General features: G+C 43.5%; 1 protein-coding gene across 1 annotated transcript; it reads right to left on the bottom strand.

The window, feature by feature from the left end:
* Positions 1–11,759: 11,759 nt before the first annotated feature.
* Positions 11,760–14,699, bottom strand: nfil3-6 (nuclear factor, interleukin 3 regulated, member 6). Its single transcript, XM_079253521.1, has 2 exons — positions 14,422–14,699; positions 11,760–13,633 (listed from the first exon to the last, which is right to left on the bottom strand). The coding sequence occupies exon 2, from the start codon at positions 13,512–13,514 to the stop codon at positions 12,345–12,347; it is 1,170 nt and encodes a 389-aa protein (XP_079109647.1). The 5' UTR covers positions 13,515–13,633; positions 14,422–14,699; the 3' UTR covers positions 11,760–12,344.
* Positions 14,700–16,319: the final 1,620 nt, after the last annotated feature.

The following is a 16,319-nucleotide window of genomic DNA, read 5'->3' as shown; positions in this document are numbered from 1 at the left end:
CCTCTCTATTTCCTCTTCTCGCTCTCTCCTTCTCGCTCGGAGTCTCTAAATGTATGTTAGTAGGTCAGTTGTTGCATAACAGGACGCTTTGGTGCCTAGTCACGTTTTTTGTTTCTCTCTCTTGGCTCTGCCCCCTTTCCCTCGCTTCCTCGCCTTCAAATCCCGTGGCAGGAGGAGAGGAGCTGCAGGGAGCAGAGACGGGGGAGGAGACCGGTCCCAGAGAGGGACGGACCGGCCTGTGGGGCTGATGAAAGCTTGTGATACAACATAATAAGGTTAGCAGACAGTAATGAAAGAAAAACCAACACAAAGTGGAAACATACAGACACAAACCATGAACACAGATGCAGATAGATAAATAAAAAAAAGTCTGTTTTATAAGCTACACTTGGTGCTTCGAGGAAATCTGATTCTCATGCAGTCCTGATGGTACTTTCACAAAGAAGCTCGTGTTGTTGGATTCCGCTGCCTTTTCCAATCAATATTTTAAGGACTTTCAGGAATTTGTGACATTTTGAGAAACCCGTGTTGCTTTGGCTGAACAGATGGATTAGAAACCTGATTGTAGCAGATTCGAAAACGTGTCTTTAAAGACTAGAAAGATTTGGATGAATCACTTTAAACGACTTAAAACACAACTTCTTCTTTAAGTTTTTATAAACATTTAACAACGATGACATTACTGAGCTTTCGTGAGGCAGTGCAGGGGCGCGTCTAGAACGTGTTTCATGGGGGGCCAGGATGGGGCACAGCCTGACAAAAGCGAGGCACATGTAATTGAGACTTTTTTGTTTAATGAATTAATAATTTATTTTGAAACATATTAAAAATAAGAAATAAAATGCAAAATAGGGGTCAGATGTAATTATAAATCATGTAAAATTAACTGTTGAAAATCAGATTAGGAAGAAATGTAATTTATTTAACCCAACACTTTTTAAAATAACATTAATCAACTTCCACTGTCATCTTATATACACATAGTGTGTGGATAATTGTAAATGTATTAATAAAGATTATGAAAAATGTATACTTTTAATGAATCCTACAAAGACTAATACTTCAAACTTCTCTTTTATGCTTTTCAACACTTTTAGCTTTTGCAGTCAGTAAAGGCTCACAAAAGCAGCAAAATGTAGTTGAGTTTATAAAACACAATTTAATTCACTTAAACTTCATCTATATGGCTACAGATCACAACAAAAGCCACTTCGATGCTCTTACAAAAATAAGGTCCAATTCAGTTACATCCTGCTGAATTATATTAGTCATAACCCACACTAATCTAATTCAATATAACTGCGTTCAGATAAAACATCTGTAAAAACCAGCCTAGCTAAAACCATGCATAGCATAGAACTACCTTGGTTGTCTTTATGGACCGAATTTCTAAACCAAGTTATGGTTTTAAAGGTAGTGTACTTTGGATTGCATCTTTCCTCTTTGCAGATGATGTGATCCTGTTGGTCTCATAAAGTGGAAACTTGGACAATTTGAAGTTGAACATGTTTAGATGAGAATCAGCATCTGGAGGCTGGAAGTTTTGTTTTTCAGCACAAACAGGAAGTTAGATTCTGCATCATGTTGAGAATTTAAAGTATCTCAGGGTTTTCATTGATTGACAGATAGACTGTGTCCTCGGTGACGTGAAAACTGTTTTGTGAAGAGCGGAGCTGTAAAGTGATGCTGTCAAACCCTCACCAGTTGTCACAAGATATCAGTAGCAACAGGAAGAATGAGAGTGAAAGTGCAGGTGAGTTTCCTCAGAAGGAATCCGAGGCTTACTTTCAGATTAAGGGTGGGGAGATCAGTTATCCAGGAAAGGCTCAGAGTAGAGATATCACAACCAGTTGAGGTGGTTCGCACATCGGATTCAGGAACCCTTTACAGACATCACCCAGGTAAGTGTTTCAGGTATGCCTGATTGGAAGGTTAAGCTGAAATCCTGGAAGAAGTAGCTAAAGCTAAAGCTACTGTACTGTCAGAACTTGTGAAATCATGTTAATATGTGTCCTAACTGACCCTAATTGTTCCACATGCTGATTAAAAGCATCAATATGGCTGAATGATATAGTGAAAAGTATTATCACGGTTTTCTATATTGATAAGGTTCAATCTTTATTAGACTGAGGACATCACAGTGGCATTTGAATACATTCTGCAACAGGATACATTTTCAGATGAATAAATATATTAGTCATACTTCCCGTTTTGTTAATGACTGACAAAAGACACTCCCAAAGCTTTTCCTGTTGATACGATACCATTGGTTTATGGCCCTTTTTCATCAATATTGGGACTTTATACTTCTTACCTTTAAGGAAAAATATTTACACTACAGATAAATATAGGATTTTTGACATTTATTAAGTGTGACATAAAAATATAATTTGTAAATGTTTTACCATAAATATAATCCAACAGAATGTGGAATAACCTGCAGTAAACCAGAAGAATATCATAACAAAACCTCCTCATCATGTACAGCAGCAGCATCATCTTGACATCTGATAGGCTACCATTATCTTGCAACGGAGAAGGAACACACTGATGCTGGGATTCATGAGCAATTTTATAGCCTAAAAATCTCAGAAGTGAAAACAAATATCATCTTTTTATATCAGCGGAGTGGAATCTCCATACTAAAAAACCTATTGAATCAGATATTTTGGCTAGCAGATATCATCATTTCAACTACAGAGTATCAATCTGCCCGTCCTCACAAAAGACCAAGTTTTCACATTGAACTTATCTGTTCTCGTCGTTTTCCACCAACTTCAAACCAGCTCCATATTTCTGATGTTCTGGGATCTTTATTTGACAGTTTAGGGAGAAAATATGAGATCAGTTTTAGTCTTTGTCCTGCTTTCATGATTCCTCGTCTACTCTCATTCTCTCAGATGTCTCCTCCAAATTTCCCTCCACGATCCAGTTTTTTTTTTAATATAGTATATTATCTTTTTCATTATTTAAATATTTTTAAGTTTTAAATTAAAAAATTTGTTTATGAGTTATTCTTATTTTCTATTTTATAAGGAATTCTTCTTCTTCATCTTCATCTTCTGCCGCTTATCCGGGGTCAGGTCACGGGGGCAGCAGCCTAAGCAGGGAAGCCCAGACTTCCCTCTTACCAGCCACATTTGCCAACTCTGCTGGGGGGATCCCGAGGAGATCCCAGGCCAGCCGAGAGATATAATCCCTCCAGCGTGTCCTGGGTCTTCCCCGGGGACTCCTCCAAGAGGGACGTGCCTGGAACACCTCACCAGGGAGGTCCAGGAGGCATCTCGACCAGATGCCCGAGCCACGTCATCTGGCTCCTCTCGATGTGGAGGAGCAGTGGCTCTACTTGGATCTCCTCACAAGAAAATAGTCATGTTTATTATTTCTATCAAGCAAACACACAACCATGCAAAACAAATAAAAAAGAAATAAAGGCCAAATTCACTATGACAGTTTAAATTATGTAATTATCTACATCTCCATCTTTTGCCGCTTATCCGGGGTCGGGTCGCGGGGGCAGCAGCATAAGCAGGGAAGCCCAGACTTCCCTCTCCCCAGCCACATTTGCCAACTCTGCGGGGGGGATCCCGAGGCGTTCCCAGGCCAGCCGAGAGATATAATCCCTCCAGCGTGTCCTGGGTCTTCCCCGGGGTCTCCTCCCAGAGGGACGTGCCTGGAACACCTCACCAGGGAGGCGTCCAGGAGGCATCCTGACCAGATGCCCGAGCCACCTCAACTGGTTCCTCTCGATGCGGAGGAGCAGCGGCTCTACTCTGAGCCCCTCCCGGATGACCGAGCTCCTCACCCTATCTCTAAGGGTGAGCCCGGCCACCCTGCGGAGGAAACTCATTTCAGCCGCCTGTATACGAGATCTCGTTCTTTCGGTCACGACCCACAGCTCATGACCATAGGTGAGGGTAGGAACGTAGATCGACTGGTAAATCGAGAGCTTTGCCTTCTGGCTCAGCTCTTTCTTCAGCACGACAGACCGGCGCAGAGCCCGCATTACTGCAGACGCCGCACCGATCCGTCTGTCGATCTCGCGCTCCATCCTTCCCTCACTCGTGAACAAGACCCCGAGATATTTAAACTCCTCCACTTGAGGCAGGACCTGACTCCCGACCCGGAGAGGGCAATCCACCCTATTCCAGCTGAGGACCATGGTCTCAGATTTGGAGGTGCTGATTCTCATCCCAGCCGCTTCACACTCGGCCGCGAATCGCTCAAGCGAGAGCTGGAGATCACGACCAGATGAAGCCAACAGGACCACGTCATCCACAAAAAGCAGGGACCCAATCTTGAGGCCACCAAGTCGGATCCCCTCAACACCTCGGCTGCGCCTAGAAATTCTGTCCATATAAGTTATGAACAGAATCGGTGATAAAGGGCAGCCTTGGCGGAGTCCAACCCTCACCGGAAACGAATCCGACTTACTACCGGCAATGCGGCCCAAGCTCTGACACCTGTCGTACAGGGACCGGACAGCCCGTACAAGGGGGTCCGGTACCTCATACCCCCGGAGTACCCCCCACAGGAGCCCCCGGGGGACACGGTCGAATGCCTTTTCCAGGTCCACAAAACACATGTAGACTGGTTGGGCAAACTCCCATGCCCCCTCCAGGACCCCAAAGAGGGTATAGAGCTGGTCCACTGTTCGACGACCAGGACGAAAACCACACTGCTCCTCCTCAATCCGGGATTCGACTATCCGGCGGACCCTCCTCTCCAGGACCCCTGAATAGACTTTACCAGGGAGGCTGAGGAGTGTGATTCCCCTGTAATTGGAACACACCCTCCAGTCCCCCTTCTTAAAAAGGGGGACCACCACCCCAGTCTGCCAATCCAGCGGTACCGCCCCCGATGTCCACGCAATGCTGCAGAGGCGTGTCAGCCAGGACAGCCCCACAGCATCCAGAGCCTTAAGGAACTCCGGGCGGATCTCATCCACCCCCGGGGCCTTGCCGCCAAGGAGCTTTTTGACCACCTCAGCGACTTCAGCCCCAGAGATAAGAGAGTCCACCCCTGAGTCCCCCAGCTCTGCCTCCTCATCGGAAGACGTGTTGGTAGGATTGAGGAGGTCTTCGAAGTATTCCCTCCACCGACCCACAACGTCCCGAGTTGAGGTCAGCAGCTCCCCACCTCCACTGTACACAGTATTGATGGAGCACTGCTTCCCCCCCCCTGAGCCGCCGGATGGTGGACCAGAATCTCCTCGAAGCCATCCGGAAGTCTTTCTCCATGGCCTCGCCGAACTCCTCCCATGCCCGAGTTTTTGCCTCGGCAACAGCCGAAGCCGCATGCCGCTTAGCCCGCCGGTACCCATCAACTGCCTCCAGAGTCCCACAGGCCAAGAAGGCCCGATAGGACTCCTTCTTCAGCTTGACGGCATCCCTCACTGTTGGTGTCCACCAACGAGTCCTGGGATTACCGCCACGACAGGCACCAACAACCTTACAGCCACAGCTCCGGCCGGCCACCTCAGCAATAGAGGCACGGAACACAGCCCATTCGGACTCAATGTCCCCCGCCTCACTCGGGACATGTTTGAAGCTCTGCTGAAGGTGGGAGTTGAAGCTCGCTCTGACGGGGGACTCAGCCAGACGTTCCCAGCAGACCCTCACAACACGTTTGGGCCTGCCAGATCTGACCGGCCTCCTCCCCCAACATCTGAGCCAACTCACCACCAGGTGGTGGTCAGTTGACAGCTCCGCCCCCCTCTTCACCCGAGTGTCCAAGGCATGTGGCCGCAGGTCCGACGATACGACTACAAAATCGATCATCGAACTGCGGCCCAGGGAATCCTGATGCCAGGTGTACATATGGACACTCTTATGTTGGAACATGGTGTTCGATATGGACAATCCATGACGAGCACAGAAGTCCAATAACAAAACACCATTGGGGTTCAGAGGGGGGGACCATGCCTCCCAGTCACTCCCCTCCAGGTCTCACTGTCATTGCCCACGTGAGCATTGAAGTCCCCCAGCAGAACAATGGAGTCCCCAGAAGGAGCACCCTCCAGCACTACCTCCAAGGACCCCAGAAAGGGTGGGTACTCTGAACTGCTGTTCGGTGCATAAGCACAGACAACAGTCAGGACCCGTCCCCCCACCCGGAGGCGGAGGGAAACTACCCTTTCATCCACCGGGGTAAACCCCAACGTGCAGGCACCAAGCTGGGGGCTGATGAGAATGCCCACACCTGCTCGGAGCCTCCCACCATGAGCAACTCCAGAGTGGAAGAAAGTCCAGCCCCTTTCGAGGGTACTGGTTCCAGAGCCCAAGCCCAAATAAGAATAATAAATAATAATAAATTTAATTATTTGATTATTTTATGTTTCTCTTTTTTATTGGATTTATTAGGCAGTCAGCAACCAATTTGTTACAATCAACATTCAGATTCAAAGCTTGACTAACTATGTTGTACATTTACATTTGTACATTTATATTTATGTTTATTCATGTTTATTTGTCCTTTTTCAAATGACATTTAAAGAAGAAATAGTGGACTGCAGAGCGCTGAGGACTGGACTGATGGATTGATGAGATCCATGTTAATTCAATCCAAATCTAATTTTGACCTGGTTTTCTTGCCTCGCATCGAATTCCTCTTGACCTTCTGCCCTCCTCACCAGTAACCAATAACATATCATTACAGTCATACAGCAGAGCTGTTTTAAACACCCCAGGGCAAACTACAGATCGTTATGTCATTATCAGACACGTATGAACACAAAATCATGAGCTTAATCATAACAGAAGAATGCAGATGGCGCCTGGAGACTCTGTTCCCTGCAGAGCTGGGAATGATGCCGACAGACCAGTTCTCCTGGAGAGAGTCGAACTACTTTCACATGACTGAAAGACGTTCATAAAGGAGGGAATGTGTGCCATGTAGGCAGGGATGGAGCCTACATGCACAAAGAGCTGAGTCTGTTTGTTCTTCTCTGAACTGTGACTCAGGTAGAAACACTTTGGCATCATCTCAAACGGTTGATCAGTTATCAACGAGGACGACGCGCAGAGAGCTGGATCCGGATCCAAGACTCAGTCTGGGAGGGATGAGATCAATCTGCTCTGAAACAGCTTCAGCAGACAGTTTATTACAGGAAGGAAAGGGTCGTTGTTTGTCCTCCATTTGGTCTCTGATGGCAGGAACTCTGTCAGGTCCAGGTGGACGCTGCTCTTCATCAGACGCCACAGCAACGCGCCTCCTCATTGGTGGTTAAAACGTCCGAATAGCGCCCGGCTTTAAGCCTTTAAAGCTGCTGCAGAGTGTAAAAGCATTCCCAGAAAACATTTTCTGCATATTACACAAACATTTGTGTTGTTAAATACTTGAGTAGTTACCCAGATCCTGGAAGGCTTTTTGGACTAATCATGTATCTTCCTTTGTTTTTATTGATCACTCTTTTTACAAATTGTTTGCAGATGCGAAACCCCTCCAGCCATTTTCATTTTGTTACTCTAGTAATCAGAAGGCAACCTCGAGCGTGAACCCTTAATTCTGTGTGGGACAGTTCCCAATTCCTCTGCATGTCTTTGTTTCCTCCTGTAGCAGTAGGAGACAAACGGCACTGAGGCAGCAGCGGCATCGGCCATGAACTCCAGTCCCCCTCCCCCCGCTTAAAAAAACACTCAGTTTCTCTGTGTCTGCATCGCTCCTTTTTTACTACCCATCCTTTACCCCACCCTAACCCGACATTTTATCACCCCCCCCCCAGCTATGTCTGCAAGCGTTACTATGGCAACTGTCGCACTGCCTGCCTAGCAACAGGCTTTACCCTTTCTTTGGCATAATAAAAAAAAAAGAAAAAGAAAGAAAAAGGGGAAAACCGAGTAAGCGAAGGGGGCTTGTTTTATTTATTTATTTGTTAATGGGTGAGGATGGTGGAGTAACAGCCGCATGTTGCAGAGGATTTATTTAATAAAATGCTGCTTGTTGTTTCTCAACCTTGCAGAAACTCTCGCATCTGGACCAACACACCCTGATAAATTCATCAAAAAGGGAAAAATAAAGAACAAAACCAACCAAACAAAAAACATTTAAATCCAAAAAGTGTTTTCCTGCTTGTTTCCTGCTTTTTAAAATTTAAAAAAAAAAAAAAATGATTAAAGTCTCCTATAAATACTTACAAAGCACTAATCATCATACATGTATTGATAAAACAATAACAGGAAATGTCACGCTGTAGAAATGACTGCACAGAAAAAGGAAGAAAAAACTTGAAACAGTGGGATAAATGTTGTTTAGTCCCATTTCTACAAGAGTTGGCTGTAAATATGAAATAATCTCCAGATGAGCTGCAGGAACAATAAAGTAACCAACCAGAAAAGCAGGAACGTATCCAGGATTAAAAGAAGAAAGTTGCTCCTTTCAGTGATATCATGCAGGCTATGAATGTTGTTTTCTTTCTTTTCTTTTCTTTTTTTATAAAACAGGGAGCAGAAGCAGGTTTTAGCTGTAAACCAGATGGAGTTAGTGGCTTCTTACTGATCACACACTCATCATGTTACTTGCAGCTGCAGAAGCATTGGGAATGAATGGAAACAGCTGTTTCCCTGAATGCAAACAATCATTTTAAAAGACAATATTAAAATGAATAATTTTATGATTTTTAAGGGGGGGGTAAGAACATTTTAGGGACCCCCTAACGTAGGCCGGATGACGTCCATGAGTTCCAGATAAATACTGCTTCATGGCTGCACTGACTGAAATGGGTTTGCTGCCCTCTGCTGATGTCTGAACAGACGTTCAACATGGTTGATGTGAATGCTACGGTTTGCTTGTCAGTGACCAACCAGCTCAGTAAAGCAGTAAACTGTTTCAGTTTGCACTCTGCCATGTTTCAGATGTCACTGTGATTTAGGTAAATATTCATAGGAGCCACTCTACCAGATCAGACTTACCAGTTCTTCTGTTTTACCTTCAGAAGAGCCTTAATTATTGGTGCGACAGATTCAACAAGATACTGGAAACATTCCTCAGAGATTCTTCTTCATGTTGACATGAAGCGTCACACAGTTTCAGCACATCATGATGAGAATCTCCCCTTCCACCGCATCCCAAAGCTGCTCCGTTGGACTGCACTGCAAAAACTCAGCCTTAAAAAACAAGAAAAAAAAATACAAAACTTAGGTAAATGTTGCTTAAAATAAGATAAATTATCTGCCAACAGAACAAGAAAATTTGGCTTGCCAAGACTTCCCAAAACAAGTAAAAATACTTCTAAAACAAGAGGAATTCTCTGGCATAAAAACCAAGAATTATCGTACCTTTAAAAAAATAAGGTATGTTTATAACAATGTTACTCAATTTAAGATTTTTAATCTTACTTAGATTTCAGTTTTTTGCAGTGTGAGATCTGGTGACTGTGGAGGCCGTTGGAGGACAGTGAACTCATCATCATGGTGGAGATGATGTGAGCTTTGTGACATGGTGCATCATCCTGCTGGAAGTTTCCATCAGAAGATGCTACACTGCGCTCAGAAAGGGATGGACATGGTCAGCAGAAACACTCAGGTAGAAAATCAACAAATAAAAGTCACTAACATGGAGGAGGACGGTTCTTTTTTTTTTTGTACATTTGACACTTCAGTGAATTTCCCACTTATTTCAGAATAAATCAAAATAAACATACAAAAATGGTCATTTCTAAACATGGCTTGATGAGAAAAAGGAAAAAAGATACAGCTGTATTTTTATTGCATATTCACATCATGTAAACATGAAAACATCATTATATAAATGTTTCTGTGGAATACATCAAGTTGAGTTTATTTAAAGAGCATTTTTTTTAAAAACAACCACAGTTCAGCAAAGAGTTGTACTCGGCATGGGAAGTTTAAAGCAACACAAAATATCCAATTAGAATAAGTTCATTAAAGGCAGGTAATTACAGCTGAGGAGTAATGAGAACAAATGCACGGTTAAAAAAACGGTTGAAAAGAAGCAGGTCTGGTGGGGAACAGAGTGAGCTAAAGCAGCTGTTCCAGAGGTTTGGCATCAGTGTACGGACAGAGGAGTGTACTGAGGTGTCGACCCATTCAGAGCCTTCAGAGCAGACAAAAGGAACTTAAAATCCATCCAGTGAAGAGATGCACGGACAGGTGAGATCTGAAGCAGCTGCATGACGTCATCATACAGGCAGTCAGAAAGCCTCTCTTCAGGTGATTAGTGCTGTAATAACTACCTTCACATCATCGGATGTGCCTATCGGGGTATGAGTGTGTTGAATGAGTGTGTGTGTGAATGGGTGAATGTGACAAGTAGTGTAAAGCGCTTTGAGTAGTTTGTATGACTAGAAAAGCGCTATAGAAGTACAAATCCATTTAAACAAAAACTGTTTAATTAAATACAATAAAATAGTTAAATATGATTTAGAAAGTATTGCTGTGTGTATTTATACAAGTATAATGTAGTAAAACATGCATGAATGGATGCATGAAAGGGTTAAATCTCCCGTCTTCTTCATCCAGATGCTCAGTTTGAACTTCAGTTTGTGTCTTCATGACTAAATGTGTTGCTGTCGTGTGATTGGCTGATTAGATGTTTGCATTAATAGGAAAGGACACAGATTCAGGACACCTTTAGCCTCGCTGCAGGTTAGCAGTGTGGAAAAGGAACTTCTCAGACACCTCGCCGAAGGTTTCCCCCAACTGCTCCGCCTCACGTTCTGCAGCTGTTACAGCTGGATCACACACACACACACACACACACACACACACACACACACACAGTCTGTGTCTGGTTGACCTGTAGTACTGCCGATAGGGACCATGTTAAAGAAACCTGCCAAGTGCCCCCCGCCCCCCCCCCGAATTTGTCAGCACTTGCCAGATTTGCTGCAACTCTCTTTTAATAACGCATGTTATAATAATGTTATAATGTTATAATAATTTAATAACACATCTTTTAATAACGCATGTTATAATAATGTTATAATGTTATAATAATTTAATAACATCTTTTAATAACGCATGTTATAACATTATAATGTTATAATAATTTAATAACACATCTATTAATAACGCATGTTATAATAACGTTATAATGTTATAATAATTTAATAACACATCTTTTAATAATGCATGTTATAATAATGTTATAATAATTTAATAACATCTTTTAATAACGCATGTTATAATAACGTTATAATGTTATAATAATTTAATAACACATCTTTTAATAATGCATGTTATAATAATGTTATAATAATTTAATAACATCTTTTAATAACGCATGTTATAATAACGTTATAATGTTATAATAATTTAATAACACATCTTTTAATAACGCATGTTATAATAACGTTATAATAATTTAATAACACATCTTTTAATAAAGCATGTTATAAGAACGTTATGTTATAATTTAATAACACATCTTTTAATAACGCATGTTATAAGAACGTTATGTTATAATTTAATAACACATCTTTTAATAACGCATGTTGTAATAACATTATAAGTTATAATTCAATAACACATCTTTTAATAACGCATGTTATAATAACGTTATAATGTTATAATAATTTAATAACACATCTTTTAATAACGCATGTTGTAATAATGTTGTAATAATTTAATAATGCGTATTTTAATAACCCATGTTGTCTCTCATCCTCCGACAAATAATCTGTTTCCAAGTTATTTTTCCTGATGAGACGACGGGCTTCGTTGTAAACCTCCACTGTGGTCGTCTGCCCGTTCACGTCCGAGTGCAGAGATCAACTCACCACCATCACAAGCAAGCCGTCAAATATTCATTTATTTTTATTGTGAAAATGCACAAAGACAGCACAGTGAATTTTCGGCACAAATCGAGCCGGAACGGTGACGTGAAACAACACAAGTGTTTTACCTAAACCGAGCGCGTCCCTCGACGAGACAATGTGACACAATGACATGTTTTCCTGGTTCGGAACAACTCCTTCCTGTTTGCTAGCTAACAACTTCCTCTGGGGTGTTTTTGCTGTTTGTTCTGCAGCTTTGCAATGGGTCACACCATCCTAACTACACAAGTACACAAACTTCCCCCATCGCGTTGCGTTCCCTGATCCAGTTGAACCCAGTCCACTAGCAGCTGTTTCTCTTGCTGTGGAGGAAACAGACACTATTTTACACTTTAATACAGTGAAGACTTGTGTTTCTCAGCAGTGGTGAAACTGGAGATTAAAGTAAGTTGTTAAGTGGCAAATATAGGATGAGTGTTCAAAGATGTTTAATACAACATTTAGCAAAAGGTAAAGTTAGCGGGACTTCAGAGTCCTCGTGAGCGTCTGGTGGTCCGGCACTGAGGCTTTTCAGGTTAAAGTCCGAGGCTTTGTTCGTAAACATGGAGGCTCATCCGTTGATTTTACCCATCAGCTGCTCTGTGAAAAGCTTCTTCAGCTGCGCCACCTCCTCGCTGAGAGAGCTGAGCTGGGACTTCAGGTACGTGTTCTCGTGCTTGATCTCGCTTTGAGCTGGCGTGGAGGGGGAATGGAGGTTGGAGGCGGTAGAAGCGCCATTATGAGGGCATTGTCTCTCCCTTCGGGGCTCCTCCCCTTCCAGATGCTGGAGCCAGGAGCCACCACATAGCCCCGCTTCCCCTCCCGTCGGTCCTTTGACGGCCTCTCTCGGACCTTCCCGTCCTGGGCTCCTTCTGTGGTCGCCTGAACCTTCGACTCCCTCGCCACTTCCGGGCGTCTTGAAACGCAGCTTGTGAGGAAGGTTTTTCATCCCTTCTCCTTGATCCAGCTTTCCTCCGCTGAGCGCTGCAGCGTGGTGGGCGTCACCATGTGAGGGATGGAGGTCGTAGCCCAGCTCCTCCGCCCTAGGCGGTGAAAACTTCCCATGTTCGCCAAGACGCTCTTCAAAGAAGACCGGGCTGCCCACACTGGACCCGCCTGGCGTTGAAAAGCCTGAATCTTCTGACATGTTCCCAGTCTCCCTGGAGCTCCTGGTGCTGGACTGGCCGGTGTGGTTGTTGGGGTTTGGCGTCGGGGCGCTCTGGAGACCTCCATCCTCTCCGTGGAGGTAATAGTGAGGAGTTAAAGTTTGAGAGGTGTGGTGAGGAGTCGTAGTTAGGGGAAGAATCTGCGCGTTGGAGGGATCCTTCACCAGACCGAAGCGAAACTTCAGAGCCAGCAGCTCAGCCCTCAGGCGAGCGTTCTCCTCCAGCAGCGCTAGGACCCGGCTCTCCAGGACCATGTCGTTCACACGCCGCTTCTCCCGCGAACGCTTGGCCGCCTCGTTGTTCTTCCTCCTCTTGTCCCAGTAGCCTTCATCCTTTTTGTCATTGGGGATGAATTCTCGCTTGCGTCGGATGCTGGGAGGGGGGCTCTCCTTGCGTTTGATGGCTGTCGTGCGACCCAGCAGGGAGCGAGCCAGCAGGCTGCTGGAGGTCAGTATGGACACCGCTTCGTCTGTGAAAGACATCGACCCTGCGCCTGCTCCTCCACCGGAAGCTCCTGCTGCAGGAGGCTCCATGTTATGGAGCACAGCCACCTCCCGAGGCTCCTCATCAAACATGACGACTGATGGATGACTTTTTCCTGTTTTCCTGGCTGCTGGGAGGAGTGAAGAGGACCACTGTGAGGTGCCGAGCGCTCGCTGAACTCTCAGGGAATTGTGTGCAGCAACAGTGCCACCTAGTGACAATAAGGAGGAGAGGAGAGGAGCAGAGAGATTTGCTGGTTACGCAACAGCCATTACAACACAACATTATGTAACTCCATTACATCCCTCCAATAAAACAGGAGCTACTTGTACCACAAAGTTACAGGCGTCATTACATGTTCAGGAGGAGGCATGTAAAGTCAAAGCTGGGTATCTGCAGAGGATTTTTGGCAATAATTCACACGCAAAGCACCTCTTCACTGTCATATGACAAATAAAATATTACACTCTGATATTAATAGTTTTTCAGAATGATTATAGATAATTTATTTACATAAGGCAACAAAAACACAAATGAAGAAATGTTTTAGAGTTTATCGGTGCGTTTAGGAAAGAAATGTGCTTCTAGGTTGACTGTCGTTTGAGCAGCTGAAGCAGTTTCCGGTGTCTCTGCTGCTCCATGCCTCATCAGCACTGACCCACATGTCTCCGCTCGGTCTCTTCTAGAGACCACAACTGACCTCATTCCGCTTTTTTTTTTTTGCGTCATTGTTGAAATATGGGACACAAATTGAGAATTTAAGGCACACTGTGTGTTTTTAAGGAATATGCAACTATACGTTCATTGAAACTATAGTTTAAATAAAGCGCGCAGGTGAAGACGTGACACCACGACGTGCGTAAAAATGTTCAAATTCAACAACACAACAGCTTAGGACTTAAGTTTATGCCATTTTTGAGAAGATAAAGTTAATGATTTCTTCAGGTCTTGAATAATTTCATGAACAATTTAACTTTTTTGTTTGTTAAATAACCATACCTCAGTGAAATGATCCGTTTTCTCCGCCGGTGCGCGTGAGTCCGTTCCGCGTCTCCAAGCTTGTTTTCCTTTCCTGTCCGGGAAGACGCGCTTTTCTGTCTCCCTCTCTGGTAAAATGCCGCAGATTCTCTGTGTGCTGTTACTTAATATTATCCCCGGCGTGCTGCGCCTCCACTCTGCTCCACTTGGAATGCCGCAGCTCCTATTTGTAACGTCGAGTTCACCTCAGGACGGTCCTTATCCTCACTTGAACCAGCGGGGCCCTGCTTGTGTGTGTGTTTCTGAGACCGCCTCCCTCCCTCTGCCATCCAAAGGAAAGCTCCCATCGACGTTCACATAACATAGCTTTTCAGACATCATCATCACCATCATCATCATCTGACCTCTGTGGCCACGCCCCCTCAGATAGGACAATCTTACAACAATTAGATAATGTTGCGCCCCTCTCTGCAGGCAGCTTCTTCTCAGCCTGGCAGGAAAAATGCCTCCAGCTGTTTGGAGGGTCCTTTTTTTTTTTTTTTTTTTTTTTACTAATATTCTCTCATCATCGGCAGGACCTGCCTTTTAAACACGATTTCAAGTCAATTCAGTGTTTTTTATACATCAGTTACACAATATTTTCTGTCTCAGCAGTCAGAAGGGAAAGTGGAGATATTACATTTTGCTGTGTTATCAAGAACATGGGAAGTAGTTTCTGTAGTTTATTGGAACCTAAAAACAGATAAAAACAAGTAACAAGCAGTCTGAACTCTCATAGAGTCTCCAGGAGCAGTTTTCAGGCTTCTTAAAGGACTTTCCAAAACTCTTTGGATATTTTCCGCCTGTTATTCTCACACGGCTTCAATGCATCCATGCAGAGGGTTTATCCCTCCATCAGACCTTTTGCCTCTGATTTTCATTCCTCGAGTCATGTGACACCTCAGTCTTTCCTCCCTGTTTTCATTCCTTAGAGATGTGGGCAACATTTTTGACGAGGCTTTGATAAACAGCAGATGGACCTACTGAGGGTCCACATGCATCTCTCAGGTCTCATGACAGGTCTTTGCTGAGTTTGTTCCTTTATTTGAAGGACATCACTTTCAGGCACTGTTCAGTTGTTGTATGTTAGGACACCTCTTTGCGTTCAACTTGTCCAGTTTCTCCACCATGAAACAAGTTCTCAGCCTACAGCTCATTGGGAATCATCATACTGGTGGAAAACGCCACTTTATGTCTGTGAAACTGTTTTATCTACAGATTAACATAAATAGTCTTTTTGAACAAGCTTTTAGTAACAACGCAGCTACATTTACTGGTGCCTTCCTAAATGATCTGCTACGTGTCAACACAACACGGGTTTGTCCGTAAGTAAGGAATTATTTTAATGTACAAACAATTAAACAATTCTCTGTTATTGTTCTATAAATGTTTAATACAAGAGGAATGAAATTATGATCCACAAGATCGATTGTGCAGCATAGTCAAAAAAGCAAACACAAAGAATCTGACAAATAGTTTATTTTAAAGTAGAAGAAAATTTATGAGAATAAAATACTAAGATGAGATCAATTAAATAAAGCTAAATAAGTTAGCAAGGAGTTGAGACATAAACAGATAACTGTGCTACTCAGGTGGCACAACGACATATGGCACATCACCATCATTAAGCTTATAGCACATGTGATGGTTGAGATAACATAGGCTTACCTTTCTCCCCATAACCACAGTCTAAGAATTAATTCATAATGTGATTTAATTTTAAAATGGATAAAATGGTTTAAAGGAAGCAACAAGGTTTGAATAGTAAAATACAATTTAGTTAAGAGTAGATGTAGCTAAAAGATTCACTCATTTAATGTATTACTCATTAGAATTTGGTTATCTGGTTCAACATAAGCCATTATGCACAGCCTTAAATC

The sequence above is a fragment of the Telmatherina bonti genome (genome assembly GCF_933228915.1).
Source record: "Telmatherina bonti genome assembly, chromosome: 14".
Classification (NCBI taxonomy): domain Eukaryota; kingdom Metazoa; phylum Chordata; class Actinopteri; order Atheriniformes; family Telmatherinidae; genus Telmatherina; species Telmatherina bonti.
This window is presented reverse-complemented; position numbering and strand designations above follow the sequence as displayed.

Bases quoted from the DNA above. Each gene is read 5' to 3' on its own strand.
- nfil3-6 (XM_079253521.1), bottom strand. From the start codon at position 13,514: ATGTTTGATGAGGAGCCTCGGGAGGTGGCTGTGCTCCATAACATGGAG.